This window comes from Cebus imitator, unplaced genomic scaffold (assembly GCF_001604975.1).
Source record: "Cebus imitator isolate Cc_AM_T3 unplaced genomic scaffold, Cebus_imitator-1.0 Scaffold261, whole genome shotgun sequence".
NCBI lineage: Eukaryota > Metazoa > Chordata > Mammalia > Primates > Cebidae > Cebus > Cebus imitator.
This window is the reverse complement of record NW_016107576.1, coordinates 2,771,958-2,793,301: the sequence shown is the minus strand read 5'-3', so window position 1 is coordinate 2,793,301 and position 21,344 is coordinate 2,771,958. Positions and strand designations below refer to the sequence as shown.

Genomic DNA, 21,344 nt, shown 5'->3' with positions numbered 1-21,344 from the left:
AGCTGCAAGGGTCTTGAAGTTCCCATCTGTGAAAATGTAGGCACTGTGAGACCTAGAAAGTAACAGGCCAGACACTGGGTCAGTATAAACTACAAGAAGGCGGCCTGGGTAGAGAAATTTGCTGGTTGTTTTTCTCCCTTTATCTCAGACTCCTCTGAGTCTCTCACTTAGGGCTTCATGCTGTCTCTTTCTTCCTGTCCCAATTCCCCACATTTCCCTCTCCACCACTCCAAAACATAATCTAATTTTTATTCTTAATTGGTCCTGGTTATAAAACTTAGATCTGGTCTACATTATTGCATGTATTCTTCAATAAAGTTTTAAAATCTTTAATTAAAAAGGCAAATGATTTTATTGTTCTGTAATATTTTTTAAAATAAGAGGAAGTAGTAAAATTAGATGAAAGATGTTTTTTATTTCCTTGTGACCTCTGTTTCCCCCTTCTCCTGCCCTTGGTAAGTAACTCTTGATGGAGAAAGGATTCTAGACTCTTATTTAACCAAAAAACAGAGCCAGCTAATCATTTTTAAAGGTTGGTTGTCTCCCTGCTCTCCTCTTCTTTGGTAGAAATTGAGTAAAACTATATGGTCATATATATATATATTAAAACAAGCTCAGAAGAATGTCTTTTATTCCTTGGTTGAGGCATTATAGGGGCTATAGCTATCATCCAATAATACCCAAGGCAATAAAAAGCTGCTTTGCTGGGAGTAGAAACTTATAAACAAATCCAATAGACCTTTGCTACAAAACCAATATGAAGAGAAAAGGGTAATAGCCATATTTTTAAAGGTACCTCTTATGGTGAAAAAAAGATATCTGAGCATTAGCAGTGGGATTTCATCTGTAATACATACATCAAAATAGCAAGAGGTAAAGAGCTTTACAATGGGTGCTTCATATATAAAAAACAGCATGATCTCCAGTTGTAAACAAGCAACCTGTTCTGCACAGATAAGGAGAAAATAAAAATTAATCAAAGTAACTAAATGATTGTTTCACATAGGCAGTCATAATGCAGACCTACCCTCCTTTTCTCTACTTGGGGCTATTTTTCCACTTCAATAAAATAAACTTTTTTTTTTCACACTGGTCCAACTTTGCCCTTGCCTTTGCCTTAAAGACATTACTTTGAAGAATAATTTTTATTATTTTTTCATAGCCAAGTCTAAGGGTTTTCTAATCTCCCCTGAAAAAGAATTTGTCAATCTACCATGTAAAAATCTTACCTGTATTGTACAGAGACTCAATGCATTTTAATACAGTTTTGATGTTAATTTGACTTTGTTGGTATGTTTTTGTAGTCAAAGGCCATGGGTCTTAAATCTAAGAAGGAAGACACTTTGTATTTTTTTTGTATTTTTTTATAATAATTTTGTTCCATTCTCTTTCTTGTCTGCTCTCTTTTTCCTGTTTAAAGTACAATGTGTCACAACTATAATAAGGCAAATGATTCCTATCAAACCCATTGCTGTTAAAACTCCTTTCAATATAAGATAATCTCTGGCAGGTACAGGAGCAGAATTGGGGGGAATAAACAGAGATGCCTGGGCAATGTTAGATACAGCAGACTTTAAAGAGTTCCTATCCATTGCTCGTATTGCAACATAAATTCTGTGGCTTCCATTTTCTCCATTGGGCTGATGTTCAGGTCCATTTGTGAAAATTTGCGGTGAGAACATAAATATCTCCCTGGTGCCAGCGGGCTGAGGATTTAGCTTTGATGTATTTACTAAAATGGCATTGTTAAAGTCATCTTGGATATTCTGTAGACTGTTACTCATTCTTATTTCATAGCTTGTAGCTGAAATTAAAAATATAAACAGGAAACAATTCAGCTTGAGTATATCTTCTACTTTGTTAGAAATTACTCATGAAAACAGCAACAAAAAGTCAACATATTTAGGAATAAACATAACAAGAAACATGAATACAAGCAAAACTTTAAATCACTACACAAAAACTCATACTAAAACCCAAGGACTTATTTTTTTTTTTGAAAAGCAAGATTCAACATATAAGATGTTATTTTTTTCCCAAGTCATTTTGTAAATGTTATGTGATTCTACTTAAAATGCCTCATTTCTGCTTTACTTAGTCAAGTTTATTGTAAGTTCATATGGAAATTAAGCAATCAAAAATGAGCATATAAAGCCTGAAAAATAGCAGTGTGGAAGGACTAACCCTACCAGATATACAAATGCTATAATACCTCAATCATTAAAATGCTGTGGTACTTACTGACGCATGAGTAGACATATCAAACAATAGGCCAAAACACATTCAGAAGTTTAGTACATGATAAAGGTGGAATTCAAGTTAATGGCAGAAAAATAAAAGTGTCTCAATAAATGGTGTGAAAACTGGGTAAAAAAATCTGGAAAAAGATGATGGAGGTGGAAGCCTTAAAGTTAACATAAGCCTTAGACAAGGGAAAGTAGAAGAAGCTACTTTGTCAATGTTTATCCAAGCAAGGATAAGAATCCCCTTAATCAGGGGACTGGTCCTGGCCTTCCTAACAAAAATAATGGCCTGAAGTAGGAAACAAAAATGCACCAAGATTTGCATGAGTTATGAGAAAAACTCCCCAAAGCCTACTGATAAATATATGAATAAATATTCACTACCTAACTTTCAGAAAATGAATCACCTCCAGTATTGGGAAGCACATGCTCTGTAGTGCAGAACCCATTTCTGCTGAACAGACACACATAAGCACATAGTGTTTATGCTTCTACACAAGGTTTCTGAATGATTAGTATCAGCAAGTTTTCCACGGCCTCCTCAGTACAGGGGTAGCCTAAATACTGTCCTTCTGGGACTCCAGGATTTAAAGCTTTATCAGCAACTCAGGGCTTTTCACAACAATCCTCTGTACCTTTTTCAGTTCTAAACCCCCAAAGTTATTTTCACTCAACTAACTAGTTATTAGAAATGCTGTCTTATGGAAAAATAGGTACTGAAATGAGCAAACCTACCCTGGCCCTGATCAAAGTCTTCTCCAGGTGCTGTCCAAGATAAAGTTACCTTCTCTTCTACTTTTACAGCTTCCAGGTCAATAATTTTGCATGGTGGAAACACGTCAGGGTGGAGGCCAGCTGGAACTCCCAGCACTGAAAAGGAGCCCCCTGAGCTGACTCGGCTAAAGCCCCACTTTTGCTCCTCCTCATTTCTGCCTACTGGTTTCCTTGGCGCATTCATCTGAATATTACCTGAGACACAAAAGAGAAAAATAGGTAAAACAACAAATTATAAAGCTCCTGAACAGCTTGTTCTTGACACAATGAGCCTTTGTTGAACTTTTTTCTTTTACTACATCTTTAGATTAACTGAGTGTATTTGTACAATCCTTTGTCCACTAATTCATCCATTTATTCAGTAAATATTAATTTATTTAATTTTTTTTTTTTTTTTTTTTTAGACAGAGTCTCACTCTGCCATTCAGGCCTGAGTGCAGTGGTGTAATCTTGGCTCACTGGAACCTTCCCCTCCTGGGTTCAAGCAATTCTCCTGCCTCAGCCTCCCAAAGTAGCTGGGATTACAGGCACCTATCACCACACCTGGCTAATTTTTGTGTTTTTAATAGAGACAGGGTTTCACCATATTGGTCAGGCTGGTCTTGAACTCCTGACCTCAGGTGACCCACCCGCCTCGGCCTCCCAAAGTGCTAGATTACAGGCATGAGCCACCATGCCTGGCCTCGGTAAATATTTATTGAGAGTATATGCTGTGCCAATAATTACAGACAAAACAGTATCCCTCATGGAATTTATAGTCATGTTAATCATATTAATAAACATATATTTACAAAGTATGATAAGTGTAAGAAGGAAAGAAGGCAGGATGCTAGGAAAGAAAATAACATGGTCTATAATTTAGAGTGGTATCAAGGAAGTAACATTGAAAGGTTTCCTAAAGATTGAGTAGTAATTGGCCAGGTAGAGAAGGGTTGGGAAGAGCATTCCAGGCAGAGGGAACAGCAAACCCTGAGGTGAAAAGAGATTTCAAGTTACAAAAGCTAAATTAACTTTGGGAGGTTGAGGCAGGTAGATTACTTGAGGTCAAGAGATCAAGACCATCCTGGTCAACATGGTGAAATCCTGTCTCTACTAAAAATACAAAAATTAGCTGGACATGGTGGTGTGCTCCTGTAGTCCCAGCTACTTGGGAAACTGAGGCAGGAGAATCACTTGAACCCGGGAGGCGGAGTTTGCAGCCAGCCAAGATTACACCACTGCACTCAGCCTGTTGACAGAGGGAGACTTCATCTCAAAAAAAAAAAAAAAAGCTAAATTTTAAAAAAACGAAGAGAGTCATTTGGTATGAGGCAGGAGAGAAGTTTACGCAGGACCTCATGGGCCAATGTAGTGGTTTTAGATTTCAATGTTACATGCTGTAGGGAAGCAGAGGAGTGACAAAATTATATTTGCTTTCTAATAGGACACTCTGGCTGCTTGGTGTAGAATGAATTAAAGCACAGCAAGCAATGAGGTGGCCACTTAGCCAGTCAACAGTCCAGATGAGAACAGCTTGGGATGGGAGATGGCATGGAGGGCAGGGCAAGAAAGATGCAGTTCAAGATGTGTTCTGAAGATGTCAAGCAAAAGCTGGTGATGGGTATGAATATAGAATGGTGAATAAGAGGAAAATGGTTTAAAAGAAAAAGAAAGCGTCCTGGTTTCTAAAATGAGCAAGCTGGGAGGAGAAGCAGGCTAAGGAGAAAAAGACCAAAAATTAAATTACAAGGTTTGTGATTCCTGTAAAACATCTAATTCAAGATGTTAATGAGCCATTTAGATATGGATTTTAAGCTTAAAAAACAAATTTTAGCAAAATTTAATAATTTTAAAGTTATGAATTTGGAGGTTATACACAAATAGATGTTATTGAAGGCATATGGATTAATGAGATTAACTAAAATAATTTTTACTGTAATGATAAGTAATATTTATTGAGCACCTACTATGTGCCACGCACTTTTCTAAGGCCTTACATGAATCAAATATTTAATTTTCCCAGCAAGGCTATGAGAAGGGTACAATTATTGTCCCTATTTTTTTAGACGATGAAACTGAGACACACAGAAGCTAAATCACTTGCCCAAAGTCACACAGCTAGTAAATGGAGGAGCTGGGTTTCAAAACCAGGCAATGTGACTCCAGACGGTAGAGTAAGAAGGTTCAGACTGAGCTCTGAGAATTGCCAACATTTAGAGGCCTGGTAGAAAAAAAGGAGCTGGAAAAAAAAAAAAAAAAGCCTGATAAAAATTCCAGAAAATAAGAGGTAATAGGAAGAGTGAGCTATCACAGAAACCAGGAAATGGCAAAGGAGAGATCAATTGGCTGTGTCAGATGCTGGTGAGGTCAGGAAGAATAAAGACTGAAAAACAGAATCATGTTATGGAATAGTCTAAACGATTAGTTGTAACTTCAAAAATACAAGAATAATATTTATAAAGAATCTGCAAATTTTGAAATAAAAATGCTTAGAAGTCTTTTTTGAAGTTGTTTTTAAAGACTATAGCATAATATATTTCTGTTTGTCTATTATACTTTAAACACTCCTTCCTATCAGGAACTGTTATAATGGTGTTAAGAAGATATGTATCTTCCATTTATTTTTCACTTTTATCTCGAAGGAAAACAGAATATCTTCAGGAATCACTTAGTTGTCTGTAACATCCAAGCTCATATTTATTCTAGGAACTCATTTCTTGTTGGACTGTTTCGGCTGTTGGCCTCCTTCTTTCAACTGTTAATAACTTTTTGCCTCTTTCTTTTGCCTAAACCTCTATAGAATAAACACAGAAGCAGAAACTGAGAAAACCCAATAAATCTCTTTATCTATTAGTAATTCCGATGAAACAAGAAAAAGGTCAACATAATGACTAAAATGAAGGTAGGTATAATCTGTGGGCATTACCTATTGCCTTCCTGTTACTGCCATGAATCAATGAGGATTGAAGAAACAGTCCACAAATTACATATGGACTTAAGCATAAAGAGTTTTGAAATTCTCTTTTACTCCCTGCCACTCCAGTATGTACATACACCCATCAGAGGTATGTACATGAAATGATGTTACTAAAATAACAGTGCTAATGGTTCTTACCATTTGCCGTGTAACCTGGTACATACATAGCACGACTCCCTGGATTAGAGTGGGCTAGGATGGTTATGCTGGGAGAATGATTGGCATGCACTTTCAAGCTATATCTACCATTTACAGCGAAGGAGAAAAAATACCTCGAGTAAATTCCATCATTTTTTATAACATCAGCACCTGTATATATAAAAAAACAATGTCAACATTTGTTATCATAGTAGATTACTAATACTTAAGTCATTAAAATGAGATTTACTCTCCTTATTCTTTCTGTGTAAGATATATTATCATGCTCTTACCTACTTTTTATATTCTCAGGTGATGAAAAACCCAGTGGGTCCATAATTTCTCCCTAAAATTTCTTATCTCAGAAAAATGATTTTCTGAGGGTGAATGAGTTTGTACCATGCTAATAAAACATTTAATAATCACCTTTAACATTCTTGTTCTTATCATTGAAAATAATACCGTTTTTTTTCTAGGAATCAAGCACATTCTTAGGGTTGCTTGTAGTCATAGACCCTTTTGAGATATTAATAAAAGCTATTTTGTCTCTAGGAAATAAATATATATGCACATATGCATATTTTCATACAGTCCCAAGGGTTATATGAATGTCTTGAAGTCACTTGATTAAGGACCTTTAATGAATAAAAACTTTGATAGTTTATAAAATAGTGTGACATTACTTAATTTCCTCATTAGAGGGTATTTGGAACTGTTTTTCTAGATTCTAGGAGGCTTGATGACCTGGAGTTTGACAGAATTTTGTTGCGTCCACTGTGCCTTGCTTCAGGGGGCCTTCTGAAAGGTTAGCCAGTGCTGTACTTTCTTCCTCTTGCATTGATCTTCAGAGAACAGTTCAATTTCAAGCCAACTTCATGACTCAGTGGCAGGAAGACTTAGACCCCAGGGCAGCAGAGGGAAGTCCAGCTTAGCCCAAGTACAGATCACATTCGCCATTCAATTGCAGGTGGCCAATTGGGCGAGCAGCTTGTCCTCTATCCTAGAGGTCAATGCAGTTCTCGTACCACAGACACAGCCCTGCCCACCAGCAGTGTATCATTGCTAAAGTGTCCCCAGAATCTCCCTCTTCCCCACTGCAAAGGTAGGGCTCCTTAACATAAGAAAAGTAGGAGTATATTTAAATCAAATCAGAAGTGCTAAACATTTTATTATCAAGGTAGATTTAGAATTTTTTTTTGTCTGTTGTAAGAAATCAAATGTTGATATTTAGTGGTTGAATGATTAATAAGGTTTGTCTTTGTTGAGAAATTACAAAGGAAAACCTCTCCATATTAAAGTCACCACTGCCACCTCTTTTAATCACTGAGGAAGACAGAAATGGAAAAAGAACCTTCACTTGGGAGACAGAGGAATTGGTTTGAAGGCCTGCATCTGTCACTTAGTAACTATGAGGTTTCATGTCTCTGAGCCTCAGTTTTCTCATCTATAAAATGGAGATAACTTATCTTGCAGAGTTTTTGTGATGATTATTTTAGAATATGCACAAAAAGGTACATTTTTAATTGTAAATCATTTCAGAGGTATACATTTTATTATAGCTCATTTACTGAGCAGTTAAATATTGCTTCCATTATAAAAATAGTATTAAACAACTAAGTACATGTTACGTTAAGCATTGATTGGAGAGGAAACAATTTACATTTTGATGCCTGAGCAGTATTTTTTATTGTTTCTTTTTTTAGGGTATACATTTAGATATCAAACAAATAAATTAGTTCCAGGGAATAATATAAAAATCTATTGAGCTGTTTCAGACGATTTTCCCTAGGAGAGTAGGATCTGTTCTCCAGGCTAGCCCACAGGCTGGGGCAAGGGAGAAACATTCTGCAAAAGTGCATTTTTGGACCATAAACAAAAAATGAAAGCCATGGATAAGCAATCAGAGCATGAGAAGTTCATTTGGATCCAATCCAACAGGCAAAACAAGAAGACTTCTCTGGTATCCCCCTGAGGTGGACTTGAACCAAAACCCTTTGAATGAACTTTTGTTTTCCTGCACATCATACGTGATTGCCATGGCAAGATACTAATGGGCTGCCAAACATAAGACTCTTGAAAAAAGATTAACTTTGAAAAAAAAGGGCAAAAGAATATAATTTTGTTAGTAGATCAAATACTTCGGGCTGCCAACAGAGGCAGGCCTACTGCCATTCTGAGAGTGTAATTTAGGAAAATAACCAAATAGGAAAGATGGAACAACAAAGGAATTTGTTTTTAAAAGAGCCCAAATGCTGCTATTTACCTGGCTGGATGCTGTACTGTCTGTTATGTATAATGTATAAAAGGCTCTGAACACTGTATGTGCAGAATGAGAGCTTTTCTATATTCTGATTCCACTAGGCTTGCAGGCTGGGTCTTCTTGGGACCAAATCACACATGTAAAACGCATTGACTGTGCTAGAAATGAGCTGTGCCCTTTCATCAACACAGCCTTTTGGGTCTAGTGTCAACTTATAGGTCACAAGTTCACTTTCCAGTTTTTTCTTCACAATTGGGTCCAAAGGGAAAAAGTGGGCTTGCTGTCACTGCACCTCGCTTCTGATTTTCATTTGCTATTTTAACAGTCCAATCTGATTACTTCAGTGAATAGTAAAGCTGGTGACTCTTAGAGGAAAATAAGTATGTCATAAGGACATAGAAGCCTGTTCCTGTATGACCTCATCAAGTGGAAGCCAGGACTAAGGTGTCCAGCTTCCCACCCTTTGCTCAAACACAGACACTACAAGGAGCCTCATGAGGACTGTCTTTTTCCATGTCACCCTGTAGCTTTTCAGGTTATCAGTAATTCTATAAGAATTTTAGAATATTGTAAGATTAAGAAAGATAATTGAACTGAAGGAATCTTACAGATAAGCTTAATATTGATACTACCACATCATATCATAGCAGCTGTTGAGAACATGATAAAATGTCATGACATTCCTTGTTACCTGCTCCATCATCAAGAAGTCTCAGCGTAACAGGATCTCCAGTCTCTGGCTCAACTGTGGCAGTAACAGTGGCATTAAGAATGGGATAAAATCCCTTTCTCACATTGGCATAAATCATCACAGGATGGGGAAAATGGAGGCTGTCTCTTTCCACAAAGGCATCCACAGTAACTGGGGGCACAGCTGAGCTGGAGGCACGAGAGCTCACTGTCACTTTCAGGGCTTGCAGAGAATGATGGGTATTGTTCAGTGTGTAAGTCCAGTGCCCAGCCTGCAAAACAAGTCTTATTGTTTTGGAAAGGGTGAAAGAAAATCAACCCTATTTCTAAAGCATATACCTAAGCTTTTGGAGAATTTTGCTCTGGTTTTGTTGATGATGCACTTTTTAAAATACTACAAAAAATGTCAGGAAAAGTAGCACTGGCTAAGGGATGAATAAATTCATATTTCCATGGCTTTCATAGCATAAGTCACCTTTATTGCTAGGTAATTCCTTAGGGAATTACACCTTGGATTTATTTGGAGTGAGGGAGGACACATCTTGATCCCCATTTTTAGAAAGTAACAACAGTCTCCAGCTTCAAAGTACTTTACAGATATTAATTTGAGCCCTTTCCCCAAACAGGAGTGTAAGTGTTTTTCATTTTAAAACTGAGAAAATTACATCAAATTAAGTGGACCATTGCAATTTATGTGGACACCGTGGACTAAAAAGGCAACAATATCCTTTTTTAACTCCATTTCCCACAAAACTCCACACTCAGAAATCTCAAGCAACAAAAAACACATACCCTATTAGGGACCAAGAATAGGATCTACTATTTTTAATAGGCCAGGATTACACAATATCTAAGTTGAGTAATTTATAGAAATACTACTAAGAATAATTTATAGAAATACTGCTAAACACCACTCTTGCCTGTCTGCCTGGGAAAAACCTACAACAGACAATCTGAAAGAAAAAGACTAAAATAACAATATAGAAGAAATTTGTCCTTTTGATATTGCTTATTCCTGACTTCTGCTGCTGCCACTTCTCAAACCCCCAGAAATAACAAGAGAAATACAACAAAGCAGAAGGAAGAACAGAAAAGTGAGGGGGTGAAGTGTAACTCAGGGTGGAGAGTTAAGATGCACCAGACCCTAGCCATTTCTTCACTGGGATTCAAGAGCTTTACTATTTTTCAGTAAGTCATGATTCCAGCACTATCTGTTCTTTTTATGGAATCATAACATTAGTGACAGATGCATGGCAGGAACCTCCACATCAAAAAGTTCTCTGAGTGTAATAAATGTGTTGATACAGGGCATCTAATCCAGACCAAGAGGTCAGGCAAGGGGAGAAAGAAGTAGGTAAAGTGTCCCTGGCCTTTATGCACAGGTGTGAAAAGAACATGATGAATTTGAAGAAAAGTTTAATAGGAGCAGAGCATCAAAGAAGTTAAGAGAGAGGCTTGGATAGAAGCCAAAATGTAAAGGGCCTGGTATGTAAGAGTTACCACTTGGATTTTATTCTGAAACCACCAAGGAGTTTTTGAACAAGAGACAGGCTGATGTGTGCTTCAGAAAGATCACTTTGACAGAGGTAAAGAATGGACTGGAGGGATGGCAGTTCAGAATCAAGGAGGCTAGTTAAGGGGCCATCAAAAGGGTGGTGGGTGTGGTGGCTCATGCCTGTAATCCTACCACTTTGGGAGGCCAAGGCAGGAGGATCACTTAAGGTCAGGAGTTTGAGACCAACCTGGCCAACATGGTGAAACTGGATCTCTACCAAAAAACACAAAAATGAGCCAGGCATGGTGTCAAGTGCCTGTAGTCCCAGCTACTCGGGAGACTGACGCAGAAGAATCGCTTGAACCTGGGAGGTGGAGGTTGCAGTGAGCTGAGATCGTGCCACTGCACTCCAGCCTGGGCGAGAGCAAGACTTCATCTAAAAAAAAAAAAAAAAAAAAAAAAAAGGGATGGGGCAGCATGTGAGGAGACGCAGAATTCAGGCAATGCAAGAGTGAATCTGATCAACTTACAACTCTGATTAGAACCATTAACGGTTCCCTTTCACTTTCAGGATTCAAGCCCCTGTTCCCTTTACCGTTGTGCAAAGCCCTTGCTAATACAGCTCCCGTTTATCTGTCTAGCCTCACTACTCCTCTCTCCTTCCTTCGTCTACATCCCTACCTTATGGATTACCCTACTCTATTGACCTACTCTAGTTCTGTGAACAGCCATAGTCTTTTTATCTGAGTCTTTGTGCTGTTTCCTCTGCCTAGAATATCATACCCACCTCTGGCCCCATTATTCCTTATGTTTCCATTTTGATGTCTTCACTTCCAGGAAGCATTCTTCCTCCCACCTTCTTGTATGTTCTGATAGTACCCCGTTTATACTCTTACAATGGCATTTTATTGTAAAGCACCTACGACAAGACCCAGCACACCCAGTAGACGCTAAAAATCATATGCATTGCGTGTATTCATATTATAAATTATAAATAAAGGTTTTTTGGTAAGCATTTAGAAAAGTGTGTTTATGGCTGGATGTGGTGGCTCATGCCTGTAATCCCAGCACTTTGGGAGGCTGAGGCAAGTGGATCATCTGAGGTTGGGAGTTCGAGACCAGCCTGACCAACATGAAGAAACCCTGTCTCTACTAAAAAAAATATACAAAATTAGCTGGGCTTGGTGGCGCATGCCTGTAATCCCAGCTGCTAGGGAGGCCAAGGCAGGAGAATCGCTTGAACTTGGGAAGTGGAGGTTGCAGTGAGCCAAGATTAAACCATTGCACTCTAGCCTGGGCAACAAGAACTAAACTCTGTCTCAAAAAAAGAAAAGTGGTTTATGTGGATTATGTAAAGAAAGATGTAGACTAGAAAAAAAATAATCGTAATACTAGTAGAAATACTAATTTCCAGTGTTGAAATACATGGTATCTAATATTTAAAATTGGAAATATACCTTAGTTATTCCTCTTAAGCTTTTAATATTCACAAAATGGCCTCATAAGTTTAAAGTAAACTTTTGATATATTAAAACAAGATTTTCTTTACACAATGTATTTAATTGTGATTCAACTGAAAATCACAAACTTGGCTGAATGTTCTTCTTAGGAACAAGCTCACAACACCTACCTTAGCTGTTCCTGGAATCCAAAGACTAGCTGTCTGAAAAGTTAGATTGGTGATAAAATTATTTGTGTAGTATTTTCTTCCATCAGGATCAAATAATATAATCTCAGGAGGACCGCTGGTCTGCCACGTAACTAGAAAAACAGTGTCATTGCCCACACTGTTATCCATAGTCACAGTGTTTTTCAATTGATGGTGAGGTTTAACATTTTCACCTGTACTTTCAAGCTGTTAAAGAGATGATATATATGAGAGTTTCTGGTGCATGCATAATCGTTCCATCTTTTTCACTTATAACAAACAACAATGAATTGGTAAAAATAAAAATAATTTAATTCTGACAGGTACTATAGTTATTCATAATTTTTCATGTAAAAACACTTTGCAAAGCAAAATATTGCATGTTATTTAAGTACAGTAGGTATAAAATATTTTGTGGTAGTTAATGCAAGTATCATTTCATTATTCTTTGTTAAGAGATTTTAGATGTCCTCATATTATCTCTCATCCAAACCAATATTGGCCTCAGATCAGCAATTATAATAACAAGCTTTTTAAAATTTTCATTTGTGAATATGCTCAAATTTTATTAATTTATATATAATCTCTCCAGATCCTTTTACACATTTCGATAAGAAATAAAATCTTGGGTTTTGGCACAGTTTTATTACATTAAAAATTATTTAGGCTAGGCGCAGTGGCTCATGCCTGTAATCCCAGCACCTTGGAAGGCTGAGGTGGGCTGATCACCTGAGGTCAGGAGTTCGAGACCAGTATGGTCAACATGGTGAAACTCCGTCTCTACTAAAAATACAAAAAAATTAGCCAGGCATGGTGGCATGTGCCTGTAATCTCGGGTCCTCGGAAGGCCTAGGCAGGGGAATTGCTTGAACCAGGGAGGTGAAGGTTGCAGTGAGCCAAGATAGTACCACTGCATGCCAGCCTGGGTGACAGAGTAAGAGTCCGTCTCAAAAAAAAAAATTATTTAGTCATTCACAATAAGCCATGTGTGTGCACATGCATGTGTAACATGTACAGAGTGCAAGCATATGCCTGGCACTGTGCTAAAGGCTTCACAATCTTACTCAAGCCTTATGTAACTCCTCTGTGATAAATTCTATCGTTATCCACATTTTGCAGATGAGAAGAGTAGTCTTAGAGAAGTAATTTGCCGATGTCACATAGCAAGGAATCAGAACGTGATAAAACCCAGTGGGCCTGACACCAGAGCCCCTGCATTTAATCACTGTGTATTTGCAATGGATACAAGTCTGTAAATAACTTTGAAAATTTACATTTATTAAATAAACACATTAGTAATGCTTCATTAAATTGCTCAAACTTGCAAAGCATGTAAAATTATATTGGTGGGTAACAGCAAAGACATTGTGGATTGTTTGTTCAAATCAATTTAATAAATATTTATGGATTGCTGACTGCTGTGCCACATGCTGTGCTGGGCCCTGGGCTGTTGAAGGGGATTTACATATAGTTCCCATCTCTTTACTATAGTCAGTGGGGCTAATGACTCCAACAGCTTCAGGGGAGGGGGACCAGTTTGGGAATGTTAATGATAATTTGATCCCATATGAGTAATATTTTGTTAAATTTGTTTTTTACTTTTTAAACATTTGTTTTTATTCCATATTATTGAAGAGGAAGTCATAGGGCATAAAGATTGAGCATTATCAGAAGAGTCAATTGTAGCCTAATCTGTACTAAATGTTGTCATCTGAAATTCACATTTTTACTTTTTATTGTGAAATTGAGGTTATTGCCTTCACTGTGTAAATATAATCATCATGTTAAATATTTCCCAGCAAGAATTGACAGGCTGCATTGGTCACATCAAGCCATTAACTTGGCAGTTACACTTGCCATCTGTCAGGAAACTATAGATGAAATTTTATTCAAAGCATTATTCACTTATGTCCAAATTATCTTTAAAGTACTTAGAAAAAAATAGCCCTTTAAAAATGACTTAATTAGAGGAAGCTTTTATGGCAAAATTATGTAAGCTGTGGTAGTCAAAGAGATATTTGGATATTTGTGGTAGTTAGACTTTAGTGAAATAGTTGATACATCTTATACAAGGAAGAGCTTAAAAGATGTTGAAGAAGCAAAAATTAGATGAATTCTGAATCCCAGCACTTTGGGAGGCTGAGACGGGTGGATCATGAGGTCAAGAGATTGAGACCATCCTGGTCAACATGGTGAAACTCTGTCTCTACTAAAAATACGAAAATTAGCTGGGCATGGTGGCGCACACCTGTAGTCCCAGCTACTCAGGAGGCTGAGGCAGGAGAATTGCTTGAACCCAGGAAACGGAGGTTGCGGTGACCAGAGATCGCGCCATTGCACTCCAGCCTGGGTAACAAAAGTGAAACTCCGTCTCAAAAAAAAAGAAAAAAAAGATGAATTCTGATTGATGGAAAGTCACTATGACACTAAAACTAAATTCACAGTTTCTTATTTTTCTTCTGCACCTTGCCTCCACCACACCCCAACCTGCACTTTGAGCCACAAGGAAGGAGCAAGCTCCACTCATAGACTTTGAAAAGCTGAGGTGGTGATTGTGAAAAATGGCTCCTAGGGCTGAAAGTCTGGCCCTGGTGATGTCAAGCAGCCTTTTAAAAGTCTTCCATACACAGGCCATTACATATTCAAGTAAGGCTAATGAAGCAGGTAGCACAATTTGTTGATTTCCTTTGTTTCCTTCTCCCTTCCCATTCCCCACCAGGAAATATAACATGGAGAAAATTCTGACCTGAATACGTTGCTGGAAAATGTCTCCAGTTCCAGAGGAAATTCTACTAAAAGCGTCGGTCATGCTATTGGAGTTTGATGTATCTGGAACGAAGAACTTTAAACCTCCTGAAATACATGGTAGGGATGTTAACTATTAAAATAAGTAAAATAAAACAAAAATAAAATGTTAGGCCTTTTCCAACAAACTTTCTTTACATTACAGTGTTTTGGGGAAATGGGAGCTGTGCTTGACTTGCTTTGCCTAACATTCTGTACAACCACATGGTAAGTGGCCCTAGGTGAGTGGTTTCAGCTCTTCTATTCATGGCTGTATTGCCAGGCCATAGAACTTATGCACAGTACATAAGAACTCAATAAACATTTATTAAATAGTCTTAAGATTAAGGTAATTTTTTAGATAATTTGGTTAATTACTATTTACATTTCTATATGTTTACATTTATATTGTGAAAACATTGCTTTTAAAGATAATTCAGTAAAAGCTTTCAGTTGTCAAATCAGCATGCCCATTTTTTATTGAATAAGGAATATAAGATAAAATTATTCTGTGCCTCATTTAGTATAAAAAGACATGTATCTTAAAACACTGTGTGTGTTCCTATTTTAGAAGTTAGTGCATTTAATCTTTTTTCTTTTTAGAGATGGAGTCTCACTCTGTCTCCCAGGCTGTAGTGTAGTAGTGCAATCTCAGCTCACTGCAACCTCTGCCTCCTGGGATCTAGTGATTCCCCTGACTCAGCCTCCCTAGTAGCTGGGATTATAGGAGCCTGCCACCATCCTCGGCAAATTTTTGTATTTTCAGTAGAAGCGGGGTTTCACCATTTTGGTCAGGCTGGTCTCAAACTCGTGACTTCAAGTGATCTGCCCACCTCAACCTTCCAAAGTGCTGGAATTACAGGTGTGAGACACCACACCCAGCCACAGGGCATTTACTCTTAAACATTCATTTTAGCTGCATGATTATGCATGTTCAGACTGGCTTAACACAGAATTATATAATATTATTTTTTGGATGTATATAATTAGGACCTTTAGGGAAAATGTAAAAAAGAAAATCAGCAAAATTTTGACAGATTTTAGCAATATGTGTGTATGTGTGTTTAAAAAGCAAAATGTGTGTGTGTGCAAAAAACTGAATATCCAAGACACAACCGTGAAACTTACAATGAGTTTCACGGTTGTGTCTTGGATATTCAAGTTAAAAGGAAATTCTCTAAAAGATACGTTTATAGAAGTTTATTACCTGTAAGATGTGATAATTCCTCCAGATTTGGGACTGCAGATGAACCCAGGGCAATGGAGTGAATTGTTGAACCACTGCTGAGCACAGTGGGTATGCAATTGCCAATAAGCTTATCATCTCCACTGGTCACTAATATCATCACAGAGCCATAAGTTTTTCCATTCAGCTTTTCAACCACCTAAACATAGAGAATTAGTCATTTGGAAGGAAATGTAGTTCAAATTGTTTTACTGAGCAGAAGAATTCGCTCTAATGCAAATTCCTGTCGTAGCTCCCTACGCTATATGCCCATTCCCACTCAGGCTTTACCTCACCCTATCACAGCATTTGTCACCCTACATTCTACTGCCAGTTTGCTTGTGAGCAGGGAATTTTCCTACTTGAATCATCAAGATGTCCCCATAGTTTTGAGTTGTATCCATCATAGAGGCTATGGTATACACTATTGTTTGACCAATAAGAGGGCCTAGGGCAGTGGTTCTCAGTCTTGGCTACACGTTAGAATTGGATGGGGAGACTTAAAAAATTTTAACAGTCAGGTCACATCCCAGATCAATTAAATCAGAATCTCTTGGGGTGAGACTCACACATTAGTATATTTTTTAATTCCCAGGAGATTTCAATAGATAGCCAATGTTTAGACGACAGGCAGCAACAACCATAGCTGATGTGTCTTGTTTGCTATCAGATAAGCATCCCAGATGCTGAATTCAAACTTGTGTTGGTTTAGATAAACTCTGTCATTCCTGAAACATACCTCTGGCCTTAATTTGTTCTGATATTCTTAAAGTCTAGAATGACTATCAACAGAAGCCAGACATGCTGATTTCCACAAGAAAATCTAGGGGTAAACATGGCCACAGCTGAGACAGTCCCAGAATGGCTAGAACAGTTTAGAAAATGCCCAGATGTTGTTTAGGTCCCCTAGTTTTGGCCACTGTATTCACTGATTTGCTCATTCTGTCAACAAGCATTTATTAAGCAACTAATGTATGCTAGGTACTTTGCTAGGCACAAGGAGTACAATGGTGAATAAGGAATGGTTCCTGACTTGAAAGATAATCCAGCACTACTTTCATAGTTGAGGCTATTATGACCATGCTATAACAGACTGCCCCTCATCAGAGGAAACCTTATATTACCAAATAAGGGAAAGGAAAATGATGGTGATCCAAGGCTTAAGATGCTCTACTGTACCTCAAATCCTTTCTTAAGTCCTGAACAGATGCTGACTTCTGCTTTAGCTGTTACAGTGGTAGGCAGATAGGACACCAGCAACTTCCGATCATCATCACTGTTAATTTGGTGTAGCTGGGCTCTGATCTCTCCCTTGCTATGGAAACTGGCAATGCCCACGAAGGTATGAATTTCAACAATCTGCATCAAATAAAATTCTGCAGCTTGTTGTAGTTGAAGGAGTCTGTCAGCCTGTGTCCCAAAAAGGAAAAAAGAAAATGAGAACATTTGGTGGGTAGACAAAAGTATAACTAAGTAACTCAATTAGCAAACATCTCTGCTAATTCTTTAGAGATGTTGAGTCATAATTTTTTAAGCTTCAAAAAATAACATAATATTAGAATATTGTTTGATTAATGACAGGCTCAAAAAATGCCTGCTTTCAGGGAAGAGAGAGTGACTTGGAGCTTTGCCCTCAACAAGCTTTTCATAATTTACTGCTCTGCATTTCTCATCAGTCCGACTATTTCTCTCCAACCCAGAATTTAAAGATCCATGGACCCAGCTGAGATGAGGTTCGTAACTGCTTTTTAAAAAATGCAAGTCCTGGTAAAAGTAAACATTGCAAAGAGACCTTTGCTAGAGAGGAGTAGCAGTCAGAGGACCCATGATCTGCCCTGGCACTACCCACTGCTATTGTGGTCACCTTATGTCGGGTACTTCATCCATAGAGTGAGGACGATAGCTTTCTTGTTTATTAAATTAGAATTGCTGTGAGGATCAAGTGAGATACATATATGGCAGTACAGTTATACCATGATGGGCTAACCAGGTATAAAGTAATATTAGTGACCAGTTTTGGGCAGGTGATACTACTAATTAGTTCACTAGGGTCACTTGTTTTGAAGGCTCTGGGAAAAGAGAGGAGCAGCAAGTTGAGCTTCAATGACCACCCTCTCCGGGTTGACCCTGATCTCCATCTCTAACTCGGGCATCCTCCTGGGTGGATCTGGACCTACATTTCACACTTCTTAGGACACAGGTTTCTGGTTTAACTAGTTGGGAATGATGACTTGATACCATGAAGATGGCAACTCTACACTTTAAATTCAAATATTGTTTCTCTTAAATATTGGGAAGTTGTAAAAGGGGTAAAACAAAGACTTTGAACTCTGCCTTCAACTTTTGCTAATTATGTGATTGTAGTAAAATTATTTCGTTTTTTTAGCTTCAGTTTTCTCATCTGAAAATGGATACTGAGTAAGCACTCAGAATAGAGTAGCTATTGCTGCCTTCACGGTCATCAGGTTATCATTCCCAGTCTTGATCTCTACTCCCACATAGCTAAGCCAGCAACCCCAATCTCTCTCTTACCATTCCTATGTTACCAGTCTCCATATTCTTAAACAGGTCCCAAAATATCAGTGTCTTAAATTTCTCTATCCCGTTCACCACCTCTCAGATTCACCCAGTATTAGTTATAGTCATAGTCATACCAATGAATGCCTTTCCCTTGACCAAGTCCCTCTTATTTTGCCTCTTGGCCACTGCACACACTTTTGCCTTCCCACAAATGTCCTCCTTTCTTCTCTTTCCTTACATCACCTAATCTAGCAAGCACCTAGTTGAGTCCTAGAAGATTCAACTCTAAGTTGATTCTCTCAGTGAAATCTTCCTTGACCACTTTCTTCTATAGCACCAGGTGCTGCCTCCTCAGTGCTCCCATAGTAACTCACACCTCTGTGGAGCTTGGTCACCTTGTGTTGTATCCAGTCACACATGTGTGTCATGTGGCCCTCATTAGCTGTAAGCATTTCAAAGCAGATACCCTGTTCTTGTCATCTCCGTATCCCTTAGGCCAGTGCAGTGTGGGCACCTGATGAATCAATGGCCATAATGGTTCAATGACTGTTTTTGGCAGGAAAATGGAGGAAAGTTTGGTTTGCCGTGAGTTCATTCCTTTGGGCCTGCTTCTCTTCTACATACTTCAGGTCTACTTTCAAGTACAATCGTTGTTCCTTTTCACTTCATCCATTCTGCTCAATCTGAGACCATATTTGAGAAAAGCATGCCCTAGTCAACTGCAAGTAGGCAACATGTCAAAACTATTCAAATTCTGGCTATATTTGTGGAGTTTTTAGTGTTTCTGATATAAGCCAGAAAAGGCAAGTATTTCAGGACTACTGATCCAGAGAGCACAAGGGGATAAATTCTCTCCTTGGATAAGTACCATTAAAATAAACAGCTACCTCTTATTATTTATTATGAACTAAAAATTTCATATTATCTCATTTACTCCCCCCCAATAACCCTATGAAGTAGGCAGTGGTATGCTGGTAAATGTTTACTAACTGCTTTCTGATGAAGAATGAAAGGAAGGAAGGGAAAAAGGGAAGAAGGGAGGCAGGCAGGCAGGCAGGCAGGCAGGCAGGCAGGCAGGCATAATTCACAGCAACTGCCAGCTTCTGTGGGGTAAACATTCTCCCATGTGTGAAACCATGGTTGATTTCGAGCTGTCAATGTAATGTCAGTGAGTGCACAGTTGGGATGAAACTGTAGTAGCACACCATGCGTATGCAGTAGACCAGAAATAACCTCAAGAATTTAGCTCAGGGGTCAGCAGAAGTTTTCTGTGAAGGGCCAGCTAGTAAATATTTTAGGCTTTTCTGGCCATAAGTTCTTTGTTGCAACTCCCCAACTCTGTTATTGAAAAAATAAAGTACCCATAGACAATATGTTGACAAATGAACATTGCTATATTCCAATAAAATTTTTATTTATGGGCAGCGAAATCTGAATTTCATATAATTTTCCCATGTCATGAAAAATCCTCTTGATTTTTTTTAACCATTTAAAATATAAGTCCATCCTTATTTTGTGAGCCATTCAAAACAGGTAGTGGGACGTAGTTTACTGACCTTGGGCATAGATAATCGTAAAAAATTATAGGAAAAAATGAGAAGTGATGAGTTTTGAGTATTTCATATATTTGTTTTCATATATTTTATTGTAAGCTTACATAGTTTGTTATTAATAGCTGTGTTTAATTACTGGTTTGCAGATTTCCTAAAACTTTAAAAGTTGGCTCTCATGAAAGTAGGCACTATTATCTCTATCTTCCAGATGAGAAAACTGCTTCAGAGAGGCCATCATGCTCTTTATAACAAGGACATATTACACAATAGTGAAGGAGCCAGGATGAAAGCACAGCTGCCTGCTTGCAGAGACTAAGGCTTTAATCACTCAAAGCAGCTGGAGACTGCTAGATTGCCAGATGACTGAGATATAGTCTTCTGCATACAATGACATGGAAAATCTCCATATACTGAACATTCATTTTCACTCCAGATTCACAGTCTGCTTCCTCAACCAGGGATATTTACCAGTGAGCAGAAAGTAGCCAGTAGGAACTTTTCATTACACATAAGAATTTTGGGAAAAGATGTTGGTTGGAAAGAGTTTCAATTAATTAGTAGCAAAAATGAGGGTTAGAAATTATTTGTGTATTTCATTTATCTACATGATCTCAACTTTTGGGCCACATTCTGAATTTGTTCCTCCCACCTCCCCCCATCCCTCAAAATAGGATGTCCTTGGCTATTCCAAACCTTTTGCCTCCTCCAATTCTCACCCTTACCTCCTGAAAATTAAAATAATTAAAAACTGATAGAAAAGGCGTGGTGGCCAGCGCCCGTCGTCCCAGCTACTTGGAAGAGTGAGATGGGAGGACCACTTGAGCCCTAGAGGTCGAGGCTGCAGTGAGCTGAGATTGTGTCACTGCACTATAGCCTGGGTACCACTGTACTCCAGCCTGGGTGACAGTGAGGTGGGAGAGCATCAGGATAAATAGCTAATGCATGTGGGGCTTAATATTTAGGTGATGGGTTGATAGGTACAGCAAACCACCATTGCACACCTTTACCTATGTAACAAACTTGCATGTCCTGCACATGTATCCTGGAACTTAAAATAA

The 21,344-nt window shown here is 38.2% G+C and overlaps 1 protein-coding gene and 1 long non-coding RNA gene across 3 annotated transcripts in view; one reads left to right on the top strand and one right to left on the bottom strand.

The window, feature by feature from the left end:
- Window positions 1-395: 395 nt before the first annotated feature.
- CLCA2 (chloride channel accessory 2) overlaps window positions 396-21,344 on the bottom strand; it is a 31,727-nt gene continuing 10,778 nt past the window's right edge. Inside the window, exons 7-14 of the mRNA XM_017499859.2 lie at window positions 17,393-17,623; window positions 16,196-16,373; window positions 14,951-15,057; window positions 12,187-12,411; window positions 9,063-9,333; window positions 6,112-6,282; window positions 2,979-3,212; window positions 396-1,804 (exon numbers count right to left, since the gene is read on the bottom strand). Of these exons, the coding sequence (XP_017355348.1) occupies window positions 1,365-1,804; window positions 2,979-3,212; window positions 6,112-6,282; window positions 9,063-9,333; window positions 12,187-12,411; window positions 14,951-15,057; window positions 16,196-16,373; window positions 17,393-17,623 (1,857 nt within the window). The 3' untranslated portion in view covers window positions 396-1,364. The remainder of the gene's footprint in view (window positions 1,805-2,978; window positions 3,213-6,111; window positions 6,283-9,062; window positions 9,334-12,186; window positions 12,412-14,950; window positions 15,058-16,195; window positions 16,374-17,392; window positions 17,624-21,344) is intronic.
- LOC108283496 lies at window positions 5,801-21,122 on the top strand. Of its 2 annotated transcripts, XR_001816857.2 has the most exons (5): window positions 5,801-5,898; window positions 6,836-6,916; window positions 13,324-13,456; window positions 14,924-15,216; window positions 20,495-21,122. It is a non-coding gene; the product is annotated as an uncharacterized LOC108283496 (long non-coding RNA). The 2 variants fall into 2 exon arrangements; XR_001816856.2 differs by lacking the exon at window positions 6,836-6,916.